This window comes from Lonchura striata, chromosome 32 (assembly GCF_050655825.1).
Source record: "Lonchura striata isolate lonStrDom1 chromosome 32, ASM5065582v1, whole genome shotgun sequence".
Classification (NCBI taxonomy): Eukaryota; Metazoa; Chordata; class Aves; order Passeriformes; family Estrildidae; genus Lonchura; species Lonchura striata.
The window spans coordinates 5998027-6023922 of NC_140734.1; the positions used below are offsets into that span (position 1 = coordinate 5998027).

The window sequence follows — 25896 nt, forward strand, 5'->3', positions numbered from 1 at the left end:
TTTACCCAAAAAGGCCCAAAATCCCCATTTTTCACCCTAAAAAAATCTCATTTTTTTACCACAAAAATCTCAAATTTCCGCCATAAAATCGCCGTTTTTTGCCCAAAATTCACCATTTTTTCTTCCAAAAATCACCCTTTTTTTCCACGGAATCGCCATTTTTTTTGCCCAAAAAGTCCCAAAATCGCCGTTTTTTGGCCCAAAACTTTCAGCAGCTGCCATGCTCGTCCAGCTCAGGGAAAAGAGCCCCAAGCAGCCCCAAAATCCCCAAATTTCACCCCAAAAATCCCCACTTATCCACCCCTAAATCCCCAATTTTCACTCCAAAAATCCCCATTTTTCACCCCAAAATCCCAAAATTCCCATTTTTCACCCCAAAATCCCCATTTTTCACCCCAAAATTTACCATTCTTCACCATAAAATCTCCATTTTCCACTCAAAAATCACCATTTTTTGCCACAAAATCGCCATTTTTTCTTCCCAAAACCCATATTTTTCCCCCAAAAATCACCATTTTTTCACCCAAAAAGCCCCTAAATCCCCATTTTTTCACCCAAAAAGGCCCCAAACCCCCATTTTTCATCCTAAAAAAATCTCATTTCTTTACCACAAAAACCTCAAATTTCCGCCGTAAAATCGCCGTTTTTTGCCCGAAAATCACCATTTTTTCTTCCAAAAATCCCCATTTTTTTCCCCCGAATCGCCGTTTTTTCGCGCACAAAGCCCCAAAATCGCCGTTTTTCGGCCCAAACCTTGGAGCAGCTCCTGGGTGACGTTGAAGGCGCTCTCGAGGCTGCCGGGCTCGTCCAGGTCGGGGACGTCGTCGCCGAGTTGGGCGAAAACCTGAGCCAGGGCGGAGCCGCCCAGACGGTGCCGCCCGGGGTTCAGCTGCACCCACAGGAGAGTCCCTGAAAACCCCAAAATCACCCCAAAAATCAGTGCTTGAAATCCCCAAAATCACCCCAAAAATCAGCCCTGAAAACCCCAAATCATCCCAAAAATCAGTGCTTGAAATCCCCAAAATCACCCCAAAAATCAGTCACGGAAAACCCCAAAATCACCCCAAAAATCACTGCTTGAAATCCTCAAAATCACCCCAAAAATCAGCCCTGAAAACCCCAAAATCACCACAAAAATCAGCCCTGAAATCCCCAAATCATCCCAAAAATCACCCCAAAAATCACCCCAAAAATCACCCCAAAAATCCCCAAACCCACCCCAAAAATCAGTCACTGAAATCCTCAAAATCACCCCAAAAATCAGTCCCTGAAAACCCCAAAATCACCCCAAAAATCAGTCACTGAAATCCCCAAAATCACCCCAAAAATCAGTCCCTGAAATCCCCAAAATCACCCCAAAAATCAGCCCTGAAATACCCAAAATCACCCCAAAAATCAGCCCCGGAAACCCCCAAAATCACCCCAAAAATCACCAAAAAAACCCCAAAATCACCCCAAAAATCAGCCCCTGAAATCCCCAAAATGGGGAAAATTGACCTAAAATTGGACACAAAAATGGAAGAAATTGACCCAAAAATGGAGCCAAAAATGGCCCCAAAAATGGGGGATATTGAACTAAAAATTGAATTAAAAATGGGGAAAATTGAGCTAAAAATGGGGGAAATCCACCCAAAAACAGACGCAAAAATGGGGAAAATCTACCCAAAAATGGGGGAAATTGACCTAAAAATGAACCCAAAAATGAGGAAAATCCACCCAAAAATGGAGCCAAAAATAGGGAAAATTGAACTAAAAATGGAGCCAAAAATGGGGAAAATCCACCCAAATATGGAGCCGAAAATGGGAGAAATTGACCCAAAAATGGGAAAAATCCACCCCAAAATTGGGGGAAATCCACCCGAAAATGGACCCAGAAATGGACCCAAAATGGGGAAAATCCACCCAAAAATGGAGCAAAAAATGAGGAAAATTCACCCAAAAATTGAGCCAAAAATGGGGGAAATTGGCCAAAAAATGGAGAAAATTGAGCTAAAAATGGGGAAAATCCACCCAAAAATGGGGAAAATCCACCCAAAAATGAGGAAAATCCACCCAAAAATGGCCCCAAAAATGGGGAAAATTCACCCAAAAATGGGGAAAATCCACCCAAAAATGGGGAAAATTCACCCAAAAATGGAGCCAAAAATTGGGAAAAATGACCCACAAATGGCCCCAAAAATGGGGGAAATCCACCCAAAAATGGAGCCAAAAATGGGGAAAATTCACCTGAAAATTGAGCCAAAAATGGGGGAAATTGACCCAAAAATGAGGGAAATTGAGCTAAAAATGGGGAAAATTCACCCAAAAATGGAGCAAAAAAATTGGGAAAAATGACCCAGAAATGGCCCCAAAAATGGGGAAAATCCACCCAAAAATGGGGAAAATTCACCCCAAAATGGCCCCAAAAATGGGGAAAATCCACCCAAAAATGGCCCCAAAAAAGCCGGGAAAAAATGGGCACCAAAAGGGACAAAAATGACCCAAAATGGCCCCAAAAGTGTCCCCAAGGTGTCCCCAAGGTGTCCCTGGTGTCCCCAAGATGTCCCCAAGGTGTCTCAGATGTCCCCAGAGTGTCCCCAAGGTGTCCCCAGTGTCCCCAGGGTGTCCCCAGGGTGTCCCCAAGGTGTCTCAGATGTCCCCAGTGTCCCAAGATGTCCCCAGGGCATCCCTGGTGTCCCCAAGATGTCCCCAAGATGTCTCAGATGTCCCCAAGGTGTCCCCAGGTGTGTCCCTGGTGTCCCCCCAGATGTCCCCAAGGTGTCCCAAGGTGTCCCCAGGGCATCCCTGGTGTCCCCAGGGTGTCCCCAAGGTGTCCCCAGGTGTGTCCCAGGTGTGTCCCCAGGATGTCCCCAGAGTGTCCCAAGGTGTCCCCAGGACATCCCTGGTGTCCCCAAGGTGTCTCAGATGTCCCCAAGGTGTCCCAGGTGTCCCCAAGGTGTCCCCAAGATGTCCCCAAGGTGTCTCAGATGTCCCCAAGGTGTCCCTGGTGTCCCCAAGGTGTCCCCAAGATGTCCCCAAGGTGTCTCAGATGTCCCCAGAGTGTCCCAAGGTGTCCCCAAGATGTCCCCAAGGTGTCCCCAGGTGTGTCCCAGGAGTGTCCCCAGATGTCCCCGGTGTCCCTGGTGTCCCCGGTGTCCCCGGTGTCCCCTCACCTTGGCCCTGGGGACACTTGAGGTCGGGGGTGACGGTGGCCGTGACGTCGGGGCACACGGCGTAGGCCGAGATCACCAGGGCGCCTGCGGGGACGGACGTGCCACGTCACCTGGGTGGCACCGGTGGCACCTCGGTGGCACCTGGGTCACCTCAGGGTCACCTTGGTGTCACCTGGGTACCTCAGGGCCACCTGGGTCACCTCAGGGCCACCTGGGTCACCTCGGTGCCAGCTTGGTGTCACCTGGGTCACCTCAATGGCACCTGGGCCACCTCAGGGTCACCTTGGTGCCACCTGGGTCACCTCAGGGTCACCTCAGGGACACCTGGGTCACCTCGGTGGCACCTGAGTCACCTCAGGGTCACCTCGGTGCCACCTGGGTCACCTCGGTGCCACCTGAGTGTTGTCAATGTCTCCTTGGTCCCCAATCCCCCCAATGTCCCCAATCCCCCAATGTCCCCAACCACCCCATTGTCCCCAACGTCCCCAGTGTCCCCGATGATGTCCCCAACCCCCCCAATGTCCCCAATGTCCCCAATGTCCCCAACTCCCACCATTGTCCCCACTGTCCCCTCAATGTCCTCGCTGTCCCCAATCCCCCAATGTCTTCCCATGTCCCCAATTCTTCAATGTCCCCAAGCCCCACAATGTCCCAAATTTTCCCCCATTGTCCCCAATGTCCCCAGTCCTCCCAATGTCCCCAATGTCCCCATTGTCCCCAATGTCCCCAATCCCCCCAATATCCCCAATGTCCCCAATGTCCCCAGTGTCCCCAACTCCCCCAATCCCCCGTGTCTCCAGATCCCACAATGTCCCCAATGTCCCTGATGTCCCCTTGATGTCCCCAACCCCCCAACCCCGCAATGTCCCCAATGTCCCCAATGTCCCCACCCCCATCCCAATGTCCCCAATGTCCCCAACCCCTCCATTGTCCCCAATGCCCCAAATTTTTCCATGTCCCCAATGTCCCCAATGTCCCCAGTTCTTCAATGTCCCCAACCCCCCAATCCCCCCAAATGTCCCCCATGTCCCCCTGATGTCCCCAACCCCCTCAATGTCCCCAATGTCCCCAACCCCCCCAATGTCCCCAAGCCCCCCAATGTCCCCAACCCCCCAGTGTCCCCCCGCTGTCCCAATGTCCCCTCAATGTCCCCAATCCCCCAATGTTCCCAGTGTCCCCAAGGTCCCCAATCCCACCAATGTCCCTGATGTCCCCAATGTCCCCAATCCCCCCAATGTCCCCAATCCCGCAATGTCCCCAATGTCCCCAATGTCCCCAGTGTCCCCCAATGTCCCCAGTATTCCCAATGTCCCCAATGTCCCCAATGTCCCCAATCCCACCAATGTCCCTGATGTCCCCAATGTCCCCAATCTCCCCAATGTACCCAATCCCGCAATGTCCCCAATGTCCCCAATGTCCCCAGTGTTCCCACTGTCCCCAATGTCCCCAGTGTCCCCAATGTCCCCAATGTCCCCAATGTCCCCAATCCCCTCAATGTCCCCAATGTCCCTGATGTCCCCAATGTCCCCAATCCCCTCAATGTCCCCAATGTCCCCAATCCCCCCAATGTCCCCAGTGTCCCCAATGTCCCCAATGTCCCCAGTGTCCCCAACGTCCCCAATCCCCTCAATGTCCCCAATGTCCCCAATGTCCCCAATGCCCCCAACCCCCCCAATGTCCCCAACCCCCCCGCTGTCCCCGCTGTCCCCGCTGTCCCCGCTGTCCCCGCTGTCCCCGCGGTCACCGGGCGCCATGACGGTGTCGTTGCCCACGCGGGCGGCCATGCTGAGCGAGTCCTTGCCGCCGTCCACGGCCACGCCCAGGCGGCGCAGGGCGGCCACCAGCGCCTCGCAGGCGGCCACCAGCGCCCCGCCCTCGGCACCGTGCTTGGAGCCCCACATCCAATTGCCCGAGCACTTCACGTCCTGGGGACAGCGGGGACAGCGGGGACAGTGAGGGGATTGGGGACATTGGGGACATTGGGGACGTTGGGGACATTGGGGACATTGGGGACATTGGGGATATTGGGGATGTTGGGGGTATTGGGGACGTTGGGGACATTGGGGACGTTGGGGATGTTGGGGATGTTGGGGGTATTGGGGACGTTGGGGACGTTGGGGACATTGGGGACGTTGGGGACATTGGGGACATTGGGGACATTTGGGATATTGAAGGGATTGGGGACATTGGGGACATCGAGAACAGAGTGGGGACGTTGGGGACATTGGGACATTGGGGACATGGTGGACAATGAGGGGACAGAAGGGACAGCGAGAGGATTGGGACATTGAAGGGACAGTGAGGACATCGGGAATGTTGGGGACATTGGGGGGATTGGGGACGTTGAACGGATTTGGGACATTGAGGACATTTGGGGGTTGGGGACATTGGAGAGATTGGGGAGATTGGAAACATCGGTGACATCAGGGATGTCAGTGACAGTGGTGACATTGGGGACATTGGTGACATCGGCGACGTCAGTGACATCAGGGACATCAGCGACATCGAGGACGTCGGTGACATCGGTGACATCAGGGACATCGGTGACATCGGTGACATCGGTGACATCGGGGACATCGGTGACGTCGGGGACACGCCGAGGGACACGCAGGTGCCGCGGCCGAAGGGGACACAGAGAGAGAGAGAGACGGGGGAGGGGACAGGTCAGTGCCACCGCCTGTCACCTCCCCCCGGTGACACCGCCACCGCACGGTGTCCCCAACCCCCCAATGTCCCCAACCCCTCAATCCCCCAATGTCCCCAATGTCCCCAAATGTTCCCAAATGTCCCCAAACATCCCAAAAACCCCCAAACCCCCCCAACGTCCCCCATGTCCCCAAGTGCCACCTTGAGGTGGGTCACCCTGGTGAACACCAGGTTGGTGAGGGCCTCGGCCAGCGCCCCATGTCCCCAAAGTCCCCAATGTCCCCAATCCCGCAATGTCCCCAATGTCCCCAAGTGCCACGTTGAGGTGCATCACCCTGGTGAACACCAGGTTGGTGATGGCCTCGGCCAGCGCCCCATGGCCCCGATGTCCCCAACATCCCAAAAACCCCCAAATCTGCCCAATGTCCTCAAATGTCCCCAAACATCCCAAAATGCCCCCGAAGTCCTGAACCTCCCCGATGTCCCCAATGTCCCTGATGTCCCCAAGTGCCACCTTGAGGTATGTGACCTTGGCGAACACCAGGTTGGTGATGGCCTTGGCCAACGTTCCATGGCTCCAATGTCCCCGATGTCCCAAATGTCCCCAACATCGCAAAAACCCCCAAATCCCCCAAATCCCCCCAAAGTCCTGAACCTCCCCAGTGTCCCCAAAGCCTACCCCAATGTCCCCAAGTGCCACCTTGAGGTGCGTCACCCTGGCGAACACCAGGTTGGTGATGGCCTCGGCCACCATCCAATGTCCCCAGTGTCCCCAATGTCCCCAATGTCCCCAACATCCCAAAAACCCCCAATCCCCCAAATCCCCCTGATGTCCCCAACGTCCCCAATGTCCCCAACACCCCCAACACCCCCAGTGTCCCCGATGTCCCCAAGTGCCACCTTGAGATGGGTCACCTTGGCGAACACCAGGTTGGTGAGGGCCTTGGCCAACGTTCCATGGCTCCAATGTCCCCGATGTCCCCAATGTCCTCAACATCCCAAAAACCCCCAAATCCCCCCAATCCCCCAAATCCCCCCGATGTCCCCAGTGTCCCCAAGTGCCACCTTGAGGTGGGTCACCCTGGCGAACACCAGGTTGGTGAGGGCCTCGGCCAGCGCCAGCCGCGCGCCAGCGGCCGGGTCCAGCAGCCCCTTGATGGGCTGCTCGCCGATGGCGGTGGCGGCGCCGACGTCCTCGAAGTGGGACAGGGCCACCACGGCCACGTCGGCCAGCGGCGTGTGCAGGGGCCCCACGCACTGCTGCTGGGCCACCAGCCCCGTCACCGAGCGGTCCACCTGGGGAGGGGACAGTGGGGACATTGGGGACATTGGGGGGATTGGGGACATTGGGGGGATTGGGGGGATTGGGGGATTGGGGACAGTGGGGACATTGGGGACATTGGGGGGATTGGGGGATTGGGGACAGTGGGGACATTGGGGACATTGGGGGATTGGGGACATTGGGGACATTGGGGACATTGGGGACACTGGGGACATTGGGGACATTGGGGACATCATTGGGGACATTGGGGACGTTGGGGACATTAACGGGGCCCTAGGTGGGGGTGACACAGGTGACACACAGGGGTGGCACACACAGGTGGCACCGACGGCAGCGGTGGCACGGGCGCCAGGTGACAGCGGTGACACCGACGGCATGCTGAGGTGACACAGGTGACACAGGTGACACACGGGTGACAGGGAGGTGACACAGGAGGTGACACAGGTGACAGAGGTGACACAGGTGACACAGGTGACACAGGTGACACAGGTGACAATGCCACCCACCTTGTTGGTCAGGTACCTCTTGCTGGCCACCGCCGGCGTTTGGGGTGACACAGCAGGGTGACACAGGTGACACAGGTGGGACATTGGGGTGACACAGCTTACACACAGGTGACACAGGAGGTGACACAGGTGACACAGGTGGGACATTGGGGTGACACAGGTGACACACAGGTGACACAGGAGGTGACACACAGGTGACACAGGTGGGACATTGGGGTGACACAGGTGACACAGGTGACACAGGAGGTGACACAGGTGACACAGGAGGTGACACAGGAGGTGACACAGGTGACACAGGTGACACAGGTGACACACGTGACACAGGTGACACAGGTGGGACATTGGGGTGACACAGGTGACACAGGTGACACACAGGTGACACAGGTGACACAGGTGACACAGGTGACCCAGGTGACACACGTGACACAGGTGACACAGGTGGGACATTGGGGTGACACAGGTGACACAGGTGACACAGGTGACACACAGGTGACACAGGGAGGTGACACAGGTGACACAGGTGGTGACACAGGTGACACAGGTGGGACATTGGGGTGACACAGGTGACACAGGTGACACAGGTGACACAGGTGACACAGGTGGGACATTGGGGTGACACAGGTGACACAGGTGACACAGGTGACAATGCCACCCACCTTGTTGGTCAGGTACCTCTTGCTGGCCACCGCCGGCAGCCTCAGGAGCCGCTCGAGCGCCGCCCGGACCGACAGCGCCGGGGGGAGGCTCAGGGGACGCCGGGGCAGCGGGGACAGCGACAGCGAGAACTCCTGGGGACCCCAGATGTCACCGGGAGGGACCCCAGAATGTCACCGGGAACCCGAAATGTGTCACAGGAACCCGAAATTGTCACCGGGACCCCCAAATGTCACCAGACCCCAAAATGTCACAGGAACCCAAAAGTGTCACAGGAACCCAAAATTGTCACCAGGACCCCGAAATTGTCACCGAGACCCCAAAATTGTCACCGGGACCCCAAAATTGGCACCGGGACCCAAAATTATTGGGGGAACCCCAAAAATCGGGGTAAAAACCTCAAATTTGGGGGGAAAAATTTGGCGGGAAAAATTTGGGGAATTGGAATTTTCGGGGTCAGGGAACCCCAAAAATTAGGGGGGGACCTCAAAAATTGGGGGGGAAAAGATCAAATTTGGGGCAAAAGTTCCAATTTGGGAATTCCCAGTTTTGGGGTGTCCCCTCCAAATTTTGGGGCCATTTTTGGGTCATTGCCACCAAATTTCGGGTCAGATTTTGGGGTCCCCTCTCACCTTTTGGGGTCCCTTTTTTGGGGGTCCCCCCAGTTTTGGGATCCTTTTTTGGGGTTTTTACCCCCAGATTTCGGGGCCATTTTTGGGGTCCCATTTCAGGCTTCCCCCCCAAATTTCGGGCGGGATTTTGGGGTCCCCGCTCACCTTTTGGGGTCCCTTCTTGAGGTCCCTTTTTTGGGGGTCCCCCCCAATTTTGGGGTCCCTTTTTGGGATCTTTTCCCCCAAATTTCGGGGCCATTTTTGGGGTCCCATTTTGGGATCTTTTCCCCCAAATTTCGGGGCCATTTTTGGGCTCCCATTTTAGGGTTTCCCCCCCAAATTTCGGGGCCATTTTTGGGCTCCCATTTTAGGGTTTCCCCCCCAAATTTCGGGGCCATTTTTGGGGTCCCATTTCGGGCTTCCCCCCCAAATTTTGGGGCCATTTTTGGGGTCCCATTTCGGGCTTCCCCCCCAAATTTTGGGTCAGATTTTGGGATCCCCACTCACATTTTGCAGTCCCATTTTGGGGGTTTCCCCCCCAAATTTCGGGGCCATTTTTGGGGTCCCATTTCAGGCTTCCCCCCCAAATTTTGGGGCCATTTTTGGGGTCCCATTTCAGGCTTCCCCCCCAAATTTTGGGGCCATTTTTGGGGTCCCATTTCAGGCTTCCCCCCCAAATTTCGGGGCCATTTTTGGGGTCCCATTTCGGGCTTCCCCCCAAATTTCGGGTCAGATTTTGGGATTCCCACTCACATTTTGCAGTCCCATTTTGGGGTTTTTCCCCCCAAATTTCGGGACCATTTTTGGGGTCCCATTTTGGGCTTTCCCCCCAAATTTCGGGGCCATTTTTGGGGTCCCATTTCGGGCTTTCCCCCCAAATTTTGGGCGGGATTTTGGGGTCCCCACTCACATTTTGCAGTCCCATTTTGGGGTTTTTCCCCCAAATTTCGGGGCCATTTTTGGGGTCCCATTTCGGGCTTTCCCCCCAAATTTCGGGGCCATTTTTGGGGTCCCATTTCGGGCTTTCCCCCCAAATTTCGGGGCCATTTATGGGGTCCCATTTTGGGCTTTCCCCCCTAATTTCAGGTGGGATTTTGGGGTCCCTTCTCACCTTTTGGGGTCCCTTTTTGGGATCTTTCCCCCCAGATCCTGGGGTCATTTTTGGGGTCCCATTTTGGGGCTTCCCCCCCAAATTTTGGGGCCATTTTTGGGGTCCCATTTTGGGCTTTCCCCCCAAATTTCGGGCGGGATTTTGTGGTCCCCGCTCATCTTTTGGGGTCCCATTTTGGGGCATCCCCCCCAAATTTTGGGGCCATTTTTGGGGTCCCATTTCGGGCTTTCCCCCCAAATTTCGGGCGGGATTTTGTGGTCCCCGCTCATCTTTTGGGGTCCCATTTTGGGGCATCCCCCCCAAATTTTGGGGCCATTTTTGGGGTCCCATTTTGGGGCATCCCCCCCAAATTTCGGGGCCATTTTTGGGGTCCCATTTCGGGCTTTCCCCCCAAATTTCGGGCGGGATTTTGGGGTCCCCGCTCACCTTTTGGGGCATCTTGCCCAGCACCCACTCCAGCTCCAGGTTGACGGGGGTGGGGAGCCCCTCGTGGGACCCCCCCTCGGGCACCGGCGCCTCCCGGTCATCGACCAGCACGATCTGGGGGGGCACCCCAAAAATCAACCCCAAAACAGCCCAAAAATGGCCCAAAACCAGCCCAAAAACAGCCCGGGAAATCCTCAAAAATCACCCCAAAAATCAACCCAAAACAGCCCAAAAACAGCCCAAAACCAGCCCTGGAAATCCCCAGAAATCCATCCCAAAATCAACCCCGAAACAGCCCAAAAATGGCCCAAAACCAGCCCAAAAACAGCCCCGGAAATCCTCAAAAATCACCCCAAAAATCAACCCCAAAACAGGCCAAAAACACCCCAAAAATGCCCCAAAACCATTTCAAAAACAACCCCAGAAATCCCCAAAAATCACCCCAAAAATGAACCCAAAAATAGCCCAAAACCAGCCCAAAACCACCTCAAAAACACCCCCGGATATCCCAAAAAATCAGCCCAAAAACCACCCAAAAATGGCCCAAAAACAGCCCAAAATCAGCCCCGGAAATACCCAAAAATCAGCCCAAAAATCCCCCCAAAACAGCCCAAAAACAGCCCCAAAAATCGGCTTCAAACTACCCAAAACCCCCAAAAAAACACCCCAAAACCCCAAAATTCACCAGTGTCCCCAATGTCCCCAATCCTCCTGATGTCCCCAATGTCCCCAATCCCCCCAATCCCCCCATTGTCCCCAACCCCCCCAATGTCCCAAATGTCCCCAATGTCCCCTGTCCCCTCTGTCCCCCCTGTCCCTGTCCCTGTCCCGTGTCCCCTGTCCCTTGTCCCCTGTCCCCTGTCCCGTGTCCCGTGTCCCCTGTCCCTGTCCCCTGTCCCGTGTCCCGTGTCCCCTGTCCCCTGTCCCCTGTCCCGTGTCCCAATGTCCCGTGTCCCCTGTCCCGTGTCCCCTGTCCCTGTCCCCTGTCCCTTGTCCCCTGTCCCGTGTCCCTGTCCCCTGTCCCTGTCCCGTGTCCCGTGTCCCCAATGTCCCTGTCCCGTGTCCCCTGTCCCTGTCCCTGTCCCGTGTCCCCTGTCCCTGTCCCGTGTCCCGTGTCCCATGTCCCGTGTCCCATGTCCCCTGTCCCTGTCCCGTGTCCCCTGTCCCGTGTCCCGTGTCCCTGTCCCGTGTCCCGTGTCCCGTGTCCCTGTCCCGTGTCCTGTGTCCCTGTCCCTGTCCCGTGTCCCGTGTCCCGTGTCCCGTGTCCCTGTCCCGTGTCCCGTGTCCCCAATGTCCCTGTCCCATGTCCCGTGTCCCCTGTCCCGTGTCCCCTGTCCCTGTCCCGTGTCCCGTGTCCCCAATGTCCCTGTCCCTGTCCCTGTCCCATGTCCCGTGTCCCGTGTCCCGTGTCCCTGTCCCTGTCCCGTGTCCCTCACCCGCCCGTCTCCGGTCACCGTCCCCACCACGCTCAGGGGACAGCGCTCTCGCTCCGCCAGGCGCCGCAGCCGCGCCAGCGCCGCCGGCCGCACCAGCACCGCGTTGGACTCCTGGTACTCGGCCCCCCACAGCTCCAGGATGCTCACCGAGGGGTCCCCCAGCTGCCACCGGGCCACCAGGGTGTCACCAGGGCCACCAGGGTGTCACCAGGGCCACCAGGGTGTCACCAAGGTGTCACCAAGGGCACCAAGCGCATTGGAGACATCATGGGATTGAAGGGGTTAAAGGGACATTGGGGACATTGAGATCCCCCCACAGCTCCAGGATGCTCACCGAGGGGTCCCCCAGCTGCCACCGGGCCACCAGGGTGTCACCGGGGCCACCAAAGTGTCACCGGGGCCACCAAAGTGTCACCAAGGTGTCACCAAGGGCACCAAGTCCATTGGGGATAGCACGGGATTGAAAGGGTTAAAGGGATATTGGGGACACTCAGATCCCCCCACAGCTCCAGGATGTTCACCGAGGGGTCCCCCAGCTGCCACCGGGCCACCAGGGTGTCACCAGGGCCACCAGAGTGTCACCGGAGCCACCAGAGTGTCACCGGGGCCACCATGGTCTCACCAATTCCATTGGGGATAACACGGGATCGAAGGGGTTAAAGGGACATTGGGGACATTTGGGGACACTGAGACCCGTCCCACAGCTCCAGGATGCTCATGGAGGGGTCCCCCAGCTGCCACCAGGGCCACCAGAGTGTCACCAAGGTGTCACCAAGGGCACCAAGCGCATTGGAGACATCATGGGATTGAAGGGGTTAAAGGGACATTGGGGACATTGGGGACACTTGGGGACACTTGGGGACACTTGGGGACATTGGGGACACTGGTGGCACCGACCTGGAAGCGGCTGGCGTAGATGACGGCTCCGGCCGGCTCCGAGATCTCCTTGAGGACATTGCCTGGGGACACCAGAGGGGACATTGGGGACATCAGTGGGGACACTGGGGACATCAGAGGGGACACTGGGGACAACCCGGCACCACGGACTTGTCCCATTGTGTTCCCAAGTGTCCTCCCAATGTCCCCAATGTCCCCAATCCCCTCAATGTCCCCAATGTCCCCAATGTCCCCAATGTCCCCAATATCCCCAATGTCCCCAATGTCCCCAATGATGTCCCCAATATCCCCAATGTCCCCAATGATGTCCACAATGATGTCCCCTCATTGTCACCGTTGCCCCCGGCCCCCTGGTCGTGGATGGAGCTCAGGGGGTTCCCAATGTCCCCAATGATGTCCCCAATGTCCCCAATGATGTCCCCAATGATGTCCCCAATGTCCCCAATGTCCCCAATGATGTCCCCAATGTCCCCAATGATGTCCCCAATGATGTCCCCAATGTCCCCAATGTCCCCAATGATGTCCCCAATGATGTCCCCAATGATGTCCCCTCATTGTCACCGTTGCCCCCGGCGCCCTGGTTGTGGATGGAGCTCAGGGGGTCCCCAATGTCCCCACTGTCCCCAATGATGTCCCCACTGTCCCCTCATTGTCACCGTTCCCTCCGGCCCCCTGGTCGTGGATGGAGCTCAGGGGGTTCCCGATGTCCCCAATGATGTCCCCAATGTCCCCAATGATGTCCCCAATGATGTCCCCAATGTCCCCAATGTCCCCAATGTCCCCAATGTCCCCACTGTCACCGTTCCCTCCAGTGCCCTGGTCTTGGATGGAGCTCAGGGGGTTCCCGATGTCCCCAATGATGTCCCCGATGTCCCCAATGATGTCCCCAATGATGTCCCCAATGATGTCCCCACTGTCACCGTTGCCTCCAGCCCCCTGGTCGTGGATGGAGCTCAGGGGGTTCCTGGCTCCGCTCTCCCCAATGTCCCCAATGATGTCCCCAATGTCCCCAATGATGTCCCCAATGTCCCCAATGTCCCCAATGATGTCCCCAATGATGTCCCCAATGTCCCCATTGTCCCCTCAGTGTCCCCACTGTCACCGTTGCCCCCGGCCCCCTGGTCGTGGATGGAGCTCAGGGGGTTCCCAATGTCCCCAATGTCCCCAATGTCCCAATGTCCCCAATGTCCCCAATGTCCCAATGTCCCCACTGTCCCCAATGATGTCCCCAATGTCCCCTCATTGTCACCGTTGCCCCCAGCCCCCTGGTCGTGGATGGAGCTCAGGGGGTTCCTGGCTCCGCTCTCCACGCAGCCGCGCAGGACCCGGTTCATCTTCTGCTCCATCTCGGGGTCCCCGCGCTGCACCGCCCCCACGTCGCGCTCGGCCGCGTTGTCCCCCTGCACCTGCGGGACACGATCCCGAAAATCGGGATGGGCCCGGAAAAGGACGGACTGCCGGATGGAATTCCCAAAAAAAGGCAGAAACTCCCCAAAAAATTCCACCCAAAATGCCCAAAAGACGCAGAAATTCCACCCGAAAATCCACCCGAAATTCCACCAAAAAACAACCTAGGAATTCCGCCCAAAATTTCACCCCGGAATTCCTGAAAATACAGAAATGTCGCCCGAAATTCCCAAAAAATACAGAAATTCCAAACGGAATTCCAAAGAAAACCCCAGAAATTCCCGCCGAAATTCCCAAAAAAACGCAGAAATTCCCGCAAAAATCCCCAAAAAAAAGCAGAAATTCCACACGAAATTCCCAAAAAAACGCAGAAATTCCCACAAAAATTAAAAAAAAAGCAGAAATTCCCACCGAAATTCCCAAAAAATACGCAGAAATTCCCACCAAAATTCCCAAAAAACTGCAGACATTCCCTCCGAAATTCCAAAAAAAAGCAGAAATTCCCGCCGAAATTCCAAAGAAAAATGCAGACATTCCCGCCGAAATTCTCAAAAAAACGCAGAAATTCCACCCGAAATTCCACCCGAAATTCAAAAAAAAAATCCCAGAAATTCCGCCCAAAATTTCACCCTGGAATTCCCAAAAATACAGATATTACGCCCGAAATTCCCCAAAAAAATACCGAAATTCCCCACGGAATTCCAAAGAAAACCCAGAAATTCCCGCCGAAATTCCCCAAAAAAATGCAGAAATTCCCGCAAAAATCCCCAAAAAAAAGCAGAAATTCCACACTAAATTCCCAAAAAAACGCAGAAATTCCCGCAAAAATTAAAAAAAAAAACCCGCAGAAATTCCACCCAAAATTCCCAAAAAATACGCAGAAATTCCTGCCGAAATTCCCAAAAAAAAAAGGAGAAATTCCACACGAAATTCCCAAAAAAACGCAGAAATTCCGCCCAAAATTCCACCCGAAATTCCAAAAAAAACAACTTAGAAATTCCACCCAAAATTCCACCCGGAATTCCCGAAAACACAGAAATGACGCCCAAAATTCCTAAAAAATACAGAAATTCCGCATGAAATTCCAAAAAAACCCAGAAATTCCCACCAAAATTCCATCCAAAATTCCATCCAAAATTGCCAAAAACCACCAATATTCCACCCAAAATTCCACCCAAAATTCCACCCGAAATTCCCAAAAAATAGAAAAAGTCCACCCCAAATTCCCAAAAATATCAAAATTCCCAAAAAAAGACCGAAATTCCACCCAAAGTTCCCAAAAATACAGATATTCCACCCGAAATTCCCAAAAAACACAGAAATTCCCAAAAAACACCAAAATTGCACCTGAAATTCCCAGAAAACATGGAAATTCCCAGAAAATACCGAAAATCCAAAAAAAATACTGAAATTCCACCCAAAATCCCCAAAAATACCAAAATTCCACCTGGAATTCCCAAAAAACACCGAAATTCCCAAAAAACAACTGAAATCCACCCAAAATTCCCCAAAAATACAGCAATTAAACACAAATTCCCAAAAAATACAGATTCCACCCAAAATTCCCAAAAAAACGCAGAAATTCCCAAAAAATGCACAAATTCCACCCGAAATTCCAAAAAAATCCAAAAATTCCCAAATTCCCCCAAAAAATCCAGGGAATTTCCACAAAGTTACGCCCAAAATCCCCCAAAAATCACCCAAATCCTCCCCACAATCCCCAAATTCCCCCCAAAATCCCCCAAATTTTCCCAAAATCTCAAAATTCCCCAAAATTCCCCAAAATCCCCCAAATTTTCCCCAAAAATCCTCCCCAAAATTGCCCCAAAATTCCCCTCAAATCCACCCCAAAATGCCCCAAATTTCACCCAAATCCTCCCCAAAATCCCAAATTTTCCCCAAAATCCTCCCAAATCCCCCAAATTTCCCCAAATCCTCCCCAAAATCCTCCCCAAAAATCCCAAATTTTCCCCAAAACCCCCCAAATTTCACCTAAATCCTCCCCAAACTCCCCCAAAATTCCCCCAAAATTCCACAAATCCTCCCAAAAATTTTCCCAAATCCTCCCCAAAATCCCCCAAATTTTCTCCAAAATTGCCCCGAAACCCACCCCAAAATCCCCCAAAATTCCCCAAAATCCTCCCCAAAATACCCCCAAATTCCCCTAAAATCCCCCAATTTTTCCTCAATTTCCCCCCAAATTTCCCCAAAATCCCCCAAATTTCCCCAAAATCCCCTAATTTCCCCCAAATTTCCACCCAAAATCCCCCAAAATCCCCCAAAATCCCCCAAAATCCACACAAAAATCCCCCAATTTTTCCTCAATTTCCCCCCAAATTTCCCCAAAATCCCCCAATTTTTCCCCAAAATTCCCCAAAATCCCCAAATTTCCACCCAAAATTCCCCAAAATCCCCCAAAATCCTCCCCAAAATCCTCCCCAAAATCCCCCAAAATCCACACAAAAATCCCCCAATTTTTCCTCAATTTTCCCCCAAATTCCCCAATTTTTCCCCAAAATTCCCCAAAATCCCCAAATTTCCCCAAAATCCCCCAAAATCCTCCCCAAATTCCCCTTAAATTCCCCCCAAAATTCCCCTAAAATCCCCCATTTTTTCCTCAAATTTTCCCCCAAATTTCCCCCCAAAATCCCCAAAATTCCCGAATTTCCCCCAGAATTCCCGAATTTGCCCCAGAATTCCCGAATTTGCCCCAGAATTCCCGATTTTCCCCCAGAATTCCCGAATTTCCCACCTGGATGGAGGAGGCCGCCCCTCCCCCCACGCCGATCCTGTAGACGGGACCCCCCAACTTCACCACCAGCATCCCTGAGGAGCAATTTGGGGCGTTTTGGGGCGTTTTGGGGCATTTTGGGCATTTTGGGGAGTTTGGGGAAAATTTTGGGGAAAATTTTGGGGGATTTGGGGAAAAATTGAGGAAAAATTGGGGGATTTTAGGGGAATTTTGGAGGGATTTTGGGTGGGATTTTGGGGGATTTGGAGAAAATTTTGGGGGATTTTGGGGAAAAATTGAGGAAAAATTGGGGGATTTTAGGGGGATTTTGGGGGGTTTTATGGAGGATTTTGGGGGGGATTTTGGGGGGATTTTGGGGGATTTGGGGATTTTGGGGGAAGTTGGGGGAAATTTTGGGGAAATTTGGGGAAAAATTGAGGAAAAATTGGGGGATTTTAGGGGAATTTTGGGGGGATTTTGGGGGGATTTTGGGGGATTTGGGGAAATTTGGGGGATTTTGGGGATTTTGGGGATTTTGGGGCATTTTGGGGCATTTTGGGGGATTTTGGGGAAAAACTGAGGAAAAATTGGGGGATTTTAGGGGAATTTGGGGGGATTTTGGATAGATTTTGGGGGATTTTGGGTGGGATTTTGGGGGAATTTTGGGGGATTTTGGGGAAAATTTGGGATTTTGGGGGAATTTGGGGAAAAATTGAGGAAAAATTGGGGGATTTTGGGGGAATTTAGGGGAATTTGGGGGGATTTTGGGTGGGATTTTGGGAGATTTTGGGGGGATTTGGGGATTTTGGGGTGATTTGGAATAGATTTTGGGGGAATTTTGGCGGATTTTTGGGGGGTTTTGGGGGATTTTTTGGGATCTTTGAGGGGATTTTGGAAGATTTGGGGCATTTTAAGGGGGATTTTGGGGGATTTTGGGGGATTTTGGGGGGATTTGGGACTTTTGGGGGATTTTGAGGATTTTGGGGAGATTTTGGGGGAAATTTTGCAGATTTTTGGGGGGATTTTTTGGGGGGAGGATTATTTTTGGGATATTTTTTGGGTATTTTTTGGGTTATTTTTGGGATATTTTTTGGGTTATTTTTGGGCAATTTTTGGGTAATTTTTGTGTTAATTTTGGGTATTTTTTGGGTGATTTTTGGGATATTTTTGGGTATTTTTGGGGTTATTTTTGGGGATATTTTTGGGCATTTTTTGGGTTATTTTTGGGATATTTTTGGTATTTTTTGGGTATTTTTTGGGTCATTTTTGGGGTATTTTTGGGGTATTTTTCAGGTTATTTTTGGGGGTTTTTTTGGTTATTTTTGGGATATTTTTTGGGTATTTTCCAGGTTATTTTTGGGATATTTTCGGGTAATTTTTGGGTTAATTTTAGGATATTTTTGGGTATTTTTTGGGTCATTTTTGGGATATTTTTTGGTATTTTTTGGGTCATTTTTGGGGTATTTTTCAGGTTATTTTTGGGGTGTTTTTTTTGTTATTTTTGGGATATTTTTGGGTATTTTCCAGGTGATTTTTGGGATATTTTCGGGTAATTTTTGGGTTGATTCAGGGTGATTTTTGGGTTAATTTGGGGTAATTTTTGGGTCGATTTGGGGTTATTTTTGGGGTATTTTTTGGGGTATTTTTTGGGTTAATTTTGGGTAATTTTTGGGTTGATTTCAGGTTATTTTTGGGATATTTTGGGGTAATTTTTGGGTTGATTTCAGGGTGATTTTTGGGTTAATTTGGGGCAATTTTTGGGTCGATTTGGGGTTATTTTTGGGGTATTTTTTGGGTTGATTTCAGGTTATTTTTGGGATATTTTCGGGTAATTTTTGGGTATTTTCCAGGTTATTTTTGGGTAGTTTTTGGGTAATTTTTGGGTTGATTTCAGGTGATTTTTGGGTTGATTCAGGGTGATTTTTAGGGGATTTTTCAGGTTATTTTTGGGTATTTTTGTGTTGGTTTTGGGATATTTTGGGGTTATTTTTTGGGTTAATTTTGGGATATTTTGGGGTAATTTTTGGGTTGATTCAGGGTGGTTTTTGGGTAATTTTTGGGTTGATTTCAGGTGATTTTTGGGTTGATTCAGGGTGATTTTTAGGGGATTTTTCAGGTTATTTTTGGGTATTTTTGTGTTGTTTTTGGGATATTTTTGGGTTATTTTTTGGGTTCATTTTGGGATATTTTGGGGTAATTTTTGGGTTGATTCAGGGTGGGTTTGGGGTAATTTTTGGGTTGATTCAGGATGGTTTTTGGGGGATTTTTCAGGTTATTTTTGGGGATTTTTGTGTTGTTTTTGGGATATTTTTGGGTTATTTTTTGGGTTCATTTTGGGATATTTTGGGGTAATTTTTGGGTTGATTCAGGGTGGGTTTGGGGTAATTTTTGGGTTGATTTCAGGTGATTTTTGGGTTGATTTCAGGGTGATTTTTGGGGGATTTTTCAGGTTATTTTTGGGTATTTTTGTGTTATTTTTGGAATATTTTGGAGTTATTTTTTGGGTTAACTTTGGGATATTTTGGGGTAATTTTTGGGTTGATTCAGGGTGGTTTTGGGGTAACTTTTGGGTTGATTTCAGGTGATTTTTGGGTTGATTCAGGGTGATTTTTGGGGGATTTTTCAGGTTATTTCTGGGTATTTTTGTGTTGTTTTTGGGATATTTTTGGGTTATTTTTTAGGTTAATTTTGGGATATTTTGGGGTAATTTTTGGGTTGATTCAGGGTGGGTTTGGGGTAATTTTTGGGTGGATTTGGGGGGATTTTGGGACATTTCTGACCCGGCTCCGGCGGCTCCTTGTGGACGTGTTCGTCCTCCAGGGCTCCGAGGCCGCCGCTGAACATGATGGGCTTGATCCACTCCCGGCGCTGCCCCCCGGGCAGAACCTGCCCGAAAGAACGGGCAAAACCTGCCCAAAAAAACCCAAAATCGCCCAAAATTAACCCAAAAATCCCGGCCGAAAATCACCCAAAAAATCCCCGTCAAAATCCGCCCAAAATCACCCAAAAATCACCCAAAATCCGCCCCAAGCCCAGCCCAACCCCCGGCACAACCTGCCCGAAAGAACGGGCAAAACCTGCCCAAAAAAACCCAAAATCCCCAAAAATTAACCCAAAAATCCCAGCCAAAAATCACCCAAAAATCCCGGTCAAAATCCGCCCAAAATCACCCAAAAATCACCCAAAAATCCAACTCAAAATCCGCCCCCAGCCCAGCCCCCGGCAGAACCTGCCCGAAAGAACGGGCAAAACCTGCCCAAAAAAACCCAAAATCGCCCAAAATTAACCCAAAAATCCTGGCCAAAAATCACCCAAAAATCCCGGTCAAAATCCGCCCAAAATCACCCAAAATTCACCCAAAAATCACCCAAAATCGGTCCCCAGCCCAGCCCCCGGCAGAACCTGCCCGAAAGAACGGGCAAAACCTGCCCAAAAAAACCCAAAATCGCCCAAAATTAACCCAAAAATTCTGGTCAAAAATCACCCAAAAATCCCCGTCAAAATCCGCCCAAAATCACCCAAAAATCACCCAAAAATCACCCAAAATCGGTCCCAAGCCCAGCCCAACCCCCCGGGCAGAACCTGCCCAAAAAAACCCAAAATCCCCCAAAATTAACCCAAAAATCCCGGCCGAAAATCACCCAAAAATCCCTGTCAAAATCCACCCAAAATCGCCCAAAAATCACCCAAAAATCACCCAAAATCGGTCCCAAGCCCAGCCCAACTCCCCGGGCACGACCTGCCCGAAAGAGCGGGCAAAACCTGCCCAAAAAAACCCAAAATCGCCCAAAATTAACCCAAAAATCCCGGCCGAAAATCACCCAAAAAATCCCCGTCAAAATCCGCCCAAAATCACCCAAAAATCCAACTCAAAATCACCCAAAATTGGTCCCCAGCCCAGCCCAGCCCCCGGCAGAACCTGCCCGAAAGAACGGGCAAAACCTGCCCAAAAAAACCCAAAATCCCCAAAAATTAACCCAAAAATCCCAGCCAAAAATCACCCAAAAATCCCGGCCAAAAATCACCCAAAAATCCCCGTCAAAATCCGCCCAAAATCACCCAAAAATCACCCAAAATCGGTCCCCAGCCCAGCCCCCGGCAGAACCTGCCCGAAAGAACGGGCAAAACCTGCCCAAAAAAACCCAAAATCCCCCAAAATTAACCCAAAAATCCTGGCCAAAAATCACCCAAAAATCCCCGTCAAAATCCGCCCAAAATCACCCAAAAATCACCCAAAAATCACCCAAAATCCGCCCCCAGCCCAGCCCCCGGCAGAACCTGCCCTAAAGAACGGGCAAAACCTGCCCAAAAAAACCCAAAATCGCCCAAAATTAACCCAAAAATTCTGGTCAAAAATCACCCAAAAATCCCCGTCAAAATCCGCCCAAAATCACCCAAAAATCACCCAAAATTACCCCAAAATCACCCAAAAATCACCCAAAATCGGTCCCCAGCCCAGCCCAACCCCCCGGGCACAACCTGCCCAAAAAAACCCAAAATCCCCCAAAATTCACCCAAAAATCCCAGCCAAAAATCACCCAAAAATCCCAGCCAAAAATCACCCAAAAAATCCCGGTCAAAATCGACCCAAAATCACCCAAAACTCCAACTCCAAATCCCCCAAAATGCAACGGAAAATCACCCAAAATCACCCCAAAATCCACCCAAAATCATCCAAAAATCCACCCAAAATCACCCCAAAAATCCGGGCCAAAATCAGCCAAAATCACCCAAAAATCCAACCAAAAATCACCCAAAATCCACCCAAAATCCGCCCCAAATCCCCCAAAATTACCCCAAAATCACCCAAAAATCCAACCCAGAATCAGCCCAAAAATCCTGAGCAAAATCCAACCAAAATTACCCCAAAATCTGCCCAAAATCACCCAAAAACCCAACCAAAATTATCCCAAAATCACTCAAAATCAGCCCAAAAATCCAACCCAAAATCCAACCCAAAATCCACCCAAAATCACCCAAAATCCAACCCAAAATCCACCCCGAAATTGTCCCAAATTTACCCCAAAAAACTGCCCCAAAATCAGCCCCAAACTGCCCCAAAAATGTCCCAAAAATGTCCCCAAATGATCCCAAAATTATCCCAAAATTCCCCAAATGTCCCAAAATGACCCAAAATCTCCCAAAATTGTCCCCAAACCTCCCAAAATTCCCCCCAAAATTCCCCAAATTCTCCTAAAATTGTCCCAAAATGTCCCCAAACCTCCCAAAATTGACCCAAAATTATCCTCAAATATCCCAAATTCCCCCAAATCATCCCCAAATTATCCCCAAACCTCCCAAAATCATCCCCAAATTCCCCCAAAATTATCCCCAAATTTCCCCAAAATGCCCCAAAAACTCCCAAAATTTTCCCCAAATTCCCCAAAACGCCCCAAAACCTCCCAAAATTTTCCCCAAATTCCCCCAAAATCCCCCAAAATTCCCCAAAACCTCCCAAAATTTTCCCCAAATTCCCCAAAACACCCCAAAACCTCCCAAAATTTTCCCCAAATTCCCCCAAAATCCCCCAAAATTCCCCAAAACCTCCCAAAATTTTCCCAAAATTCCCCCAAAATTCCCCAAAACCTCCCCAAATTTTCCCAAAATTCCCCCAAAATTCCCCAAAACCTCTCAAAATTTTCCCCAAATTCCCCAAAATTCCCCCAAAACGCCCCAAAATCTCCCAAAATTTTCCCCAAATTCCCCCAAAATGCCCCAAAATCATCCCCGAACCCTCACCAAAATACCCCAAACTCTCCCAAAAAATCCCCCCAAAATCCCCCCAAAATCCCCCAATTCTCCCCCAAAATCCCCAATTCTCCCCAAATGTCCCAAAATCGCCGGAATTCGCCCCAAATCCGGCACCTGCCACCAGGGGCTCCCCGAATTTGTTGCCGTAGTCGCTGGCGCCGTCGCTGGCGCCGATGGCGACCTCGAGGGGCCGGGCGAAGGCCGAGGGGTACGGGGCCAGAGGGTCCTCCCAGGGCTGCTCGTAGCCTGAATTGGGGCGAAAAATGCCAAATTTGGGCAAAAACAAAAAAAAAATGGGGAAAAAACTCCAAAAAACGGCGAAGAAACGGCGAAAAACGGGGAAAAAACGGCAAAAAATTGCGATTTTTAAGAGATTTTTTGGGGGGTTTTTGGGGGGTTTTTGGGGCCAGCGGCTCCTCCCAGGGCTGCTCGGAGCCTGAAATTGGGGTGAAAAATGTGAAATTTGGGAAAAAACAAAAAAAAATGGGGAAAAACTCCAAAAAACGGCGAAGAAACGGCGAAAAACGGGGAAAAAAGGGGTGAAAAAAAGGGGCAAAAAATCGGGGAAAAACGCCAAATTTGGGGATTTTTTTTAGGATTTTAGGGGGACTTTTTGGGATTTTGGGGAATTTTGGGGAAATTTACCAAAAATTGGGAAAATTCTAAAAAAAATTTGGGGAAAAAAACTCAAAAATGGCAAAAAAACGGCGAAAAATGGGGAAAAAAGCGGCAAATTTGGGGGATTTTGGAGCGGATTTTTGGGGGTTTTTGGGGCCAGCGGCTCCTCCCAGGGCTGCTCGTAGCCTGAAAATTGGGGCAAAAAACGCCAAATTTGGGAAAAAACAAAAAAAAAATGGGGAAAAAACGGGGAAAAACGGCGAAGAAACGGCAAAAAACGGGGAAAAACGGGGAAAAATTGCGATTTTTAGGAGGTTTTTTGGGGGGGTTTTGGGGGTTTTTGGGGTCAGCAGGTCCTCCCAGGGCTGCTCGTAGCCTGAAATTGGGGCGAAAAATGCGAAATTTGGGAAAAAACAAAAAAAAAATGGGGAAAAAACTCCAAAAAACGGCGAAGAAACGGCGAAAAACGGGGAAAAAAACGGGGAAAAAAGGGGCAAAAAATCGGGGAGAAATGCCAAATTTGGGGGATTTTTTTTAGGATTTTAGGGGGGTTTTTGGAATTTTGGGGAATTTTGGGGAATTTGGGGGAAATTTGCCAAAAATTGGGAAAATTCAAAAAAAAATTGGGGGAAAAAACTCCAAAAAATGGTGAAAAAACTCCAAAAAATGGTGAAAAAAACGGCAAAAATGACGAATGAACCAAAATTTGGGGGAACTTTTGGGGATTTTGGGGATTTTGGGGAAATTTGCCAAAAATTGGGAAAATTTAAAAAAAAATTGGGGAAAATACTCAAAAAATAGCGAAAAAACGGCAAAAAACGGGGAAAAAATGCCAAATTTGGGGGATTTTTAGGGAATTTGGGGGAATTTTGGGGAAATTTACCAAAAATTGGGAAAATTCCCCAAAAAAGGGGAAAAAATGCAAAAAAATGGGGGGAAAACTCAGAATTTTGGGGATTTTTTGGGTTTTTTGGGGAATTTTGGGGATTTGGGGGATTTTTTGGGATTTTTGGGGGGATTTTTGGGGATTTGGGGATTTTTGGGGATTTTGTAAAATTTTGGGGAATTTTTGGGGGGATTTTTGTGGAATTTTTTGGGGAATTTTGGGGAAATTTTTGGAGGATTTGGGGGGATTTCGTGACATTTTTGGGAATTTTTGGGGTAATTTTTGGGATTTTTGGGGAATTCTGGGGTGATTTTGGGGGAATTTGGGGATTTTGGGATATTTTGGGGTTTTCTGGGTGGAATTTTGGATTTTTTGGGGGCACCAATCCCAAACTTTGGCGCATTTTTGGAGAATTTTTGGAGAATTTGGGGAATTTGGGATATTTTAGCTGATTCCGGGTGGGTTTTGGGGTGATTTTTTGGGATTTTGGGGCAATTTTGGGAGTTTCTGGGTGGATTTTTGGGGTTTTTGGGGTTTCCGGGTGGGTTTTTGGGGTTTTTTGGGGCGCCAATCCCGAATTTTTGGGAATTTTTGGGAATTTTTGGGGAATCCCGCCTCTCTCACCCGGGATGAGCAGGTTTCCGAAGCAGCGCCGGGATTTTGGGATTTCTGGGTGAATTTTTGGGGTTTCTGGGTGGATTTTCGGTGTTTTTGGGATTTCTGGGTGGGTTTTTGGGGTTTTTGGGTGGATTTTTGGGATTTCTGGGTTGATTTTTGTGGTTTTTGGTGTTTTCTGGGTGGAATTTTGGGGGTTTTGGGGTTTTCCGGGTGGGTTTTTGGGGTTTTTTGGGGCGCCGATCCCAAATTTTGGGGAATTTTGGGGAATTTTGGCAAGTTTCGGTATCTGGGGTGGTTTTTGGGATTTTGGGGCAAGTTTTTGGGATTTTGGAGGATTTTTGGTGGTTTCTGGGTGGGTTTTGGGGGTTTTTGGGTGGATTTTTGGGGTTTTTGGTGTTTTCGGGGCGGGTTTTTGGGGTTTTTTGGGGCGCCGATCCCGAATTTTTGGGAATTTTTGGGGAATCCCGCCCCTCTCACCCGGGATGAGCAGGTTGCCGAAGCACCGCCGGGATTTTGGGATTTCTGGGTGAATTTTTGAGGTATTTGGGTGGGTTTTTGGGGGTTTTGGGTGGATTTTTGGGGTTTTTGGGGTTTTTGGGGCGGGTTTTTGGGGTTTTTTGGGGCGCCGACCCCGAATTTTTGGGAATTTTTGGGAATTCCGCCCCTCTCACCCGGGATGAGCAGGTTTCCGAAGCAGTAGCCGGCCGTGCCCGCGATGACGTGCGCCCCCCTGCCCGTGCACTGCACGTCCCGGATCCGGCCCCCGGCCCCGGTGGCGGCGCCGCTGAACGGGGACACGGCTGGAGGGGCGGGGTCAGACAGGCCACGCCCCCCGGGATGGACACGCCCCCCGGGTGGACACGCCCACCGGGTGGACACGCCCACCGGGTGGACACGCCCCCCGGGATGGACACGCCCCCGAGTGGACACGCCCACCGGACACACCCACCGAGTGGACACGCCCACCGGACACGCCCACCGGGATGGACACGCCCCCGGACACGCCCATTTGTTTTGGCCACGCCCACCCCACATGATCAGGCCCATTGCCTTGGCCACACCCACTGACCTGGCCCTGAGTGACCCTGAGTGACCCCTGAGTGACCCTGAGTGACCCTGAGTGACCCCTGAGTGACCCTGAGTGACCCTGAGTGACCCTGAGTG

At 51.0% G+C, this 25896-nt stretch overlaps 1 protein-coding gene across 1 annotated transcript in view; it reads right to left on the bottom strand.

Moving 5' to 3' along the window:
• PFAS (phosphoribosylformylglycinamidine synthase) overlaps positions 1 to 25896 on the bottom strand; it is a 72308-nt gene that overhangs the window by 24996 nt on the left and 21416 nt on the right. The window contains exons 9-22 of the mRNA XM_085564259.1: positions 25404 to 25532; positions 22725 to 22856; positions 20599 to 20621; positions 19640 to 19745; positions 16881 to 16954; positions 13971 to 14127; positions 12722 to 12783; positions 11825 to 11986; positions 10389 to 10502; positions 8243 to 8374; positions 6864 to 7094; positions 4897 to 5077; positions 3153 to 3236; positions 754 to 909 (exon numbers count right to left, since the gene is read on the bottom strand). Coding sequence (XP_085420385.1) covers positions 754 to 909; positions 3153 to 3236; positions 4897 to 5077; positions 6864 to 7094; positions 8243 to 8374; positions 10389 to 10502; positions 11825 to 11986; positions 12722 to 12783; positions 13971 to 14127; positions 16881 to 16954; positions 19640 to 19745; positions 20599 to 20621; positions 22725 to 22856; positions 25404 to 25532 — 1743 coding nt within the window. The remainder of the gene's footprint in view (positions 1 to 753; positions 910 to 3152; positions 3237 to 4896; positions 5078 to 6863; positions 7095 to 8242; positions 8375 to 10388; positions 10503 to 11824; positions 11987 to 12721; positions 12784 to 13970; positions 14128 to 16880; positions 16955 to 19639; positions 19746 to 20598; positions 20622 to 22724; positions 22857 to 25403; positions 25533 to 25896) is intronic.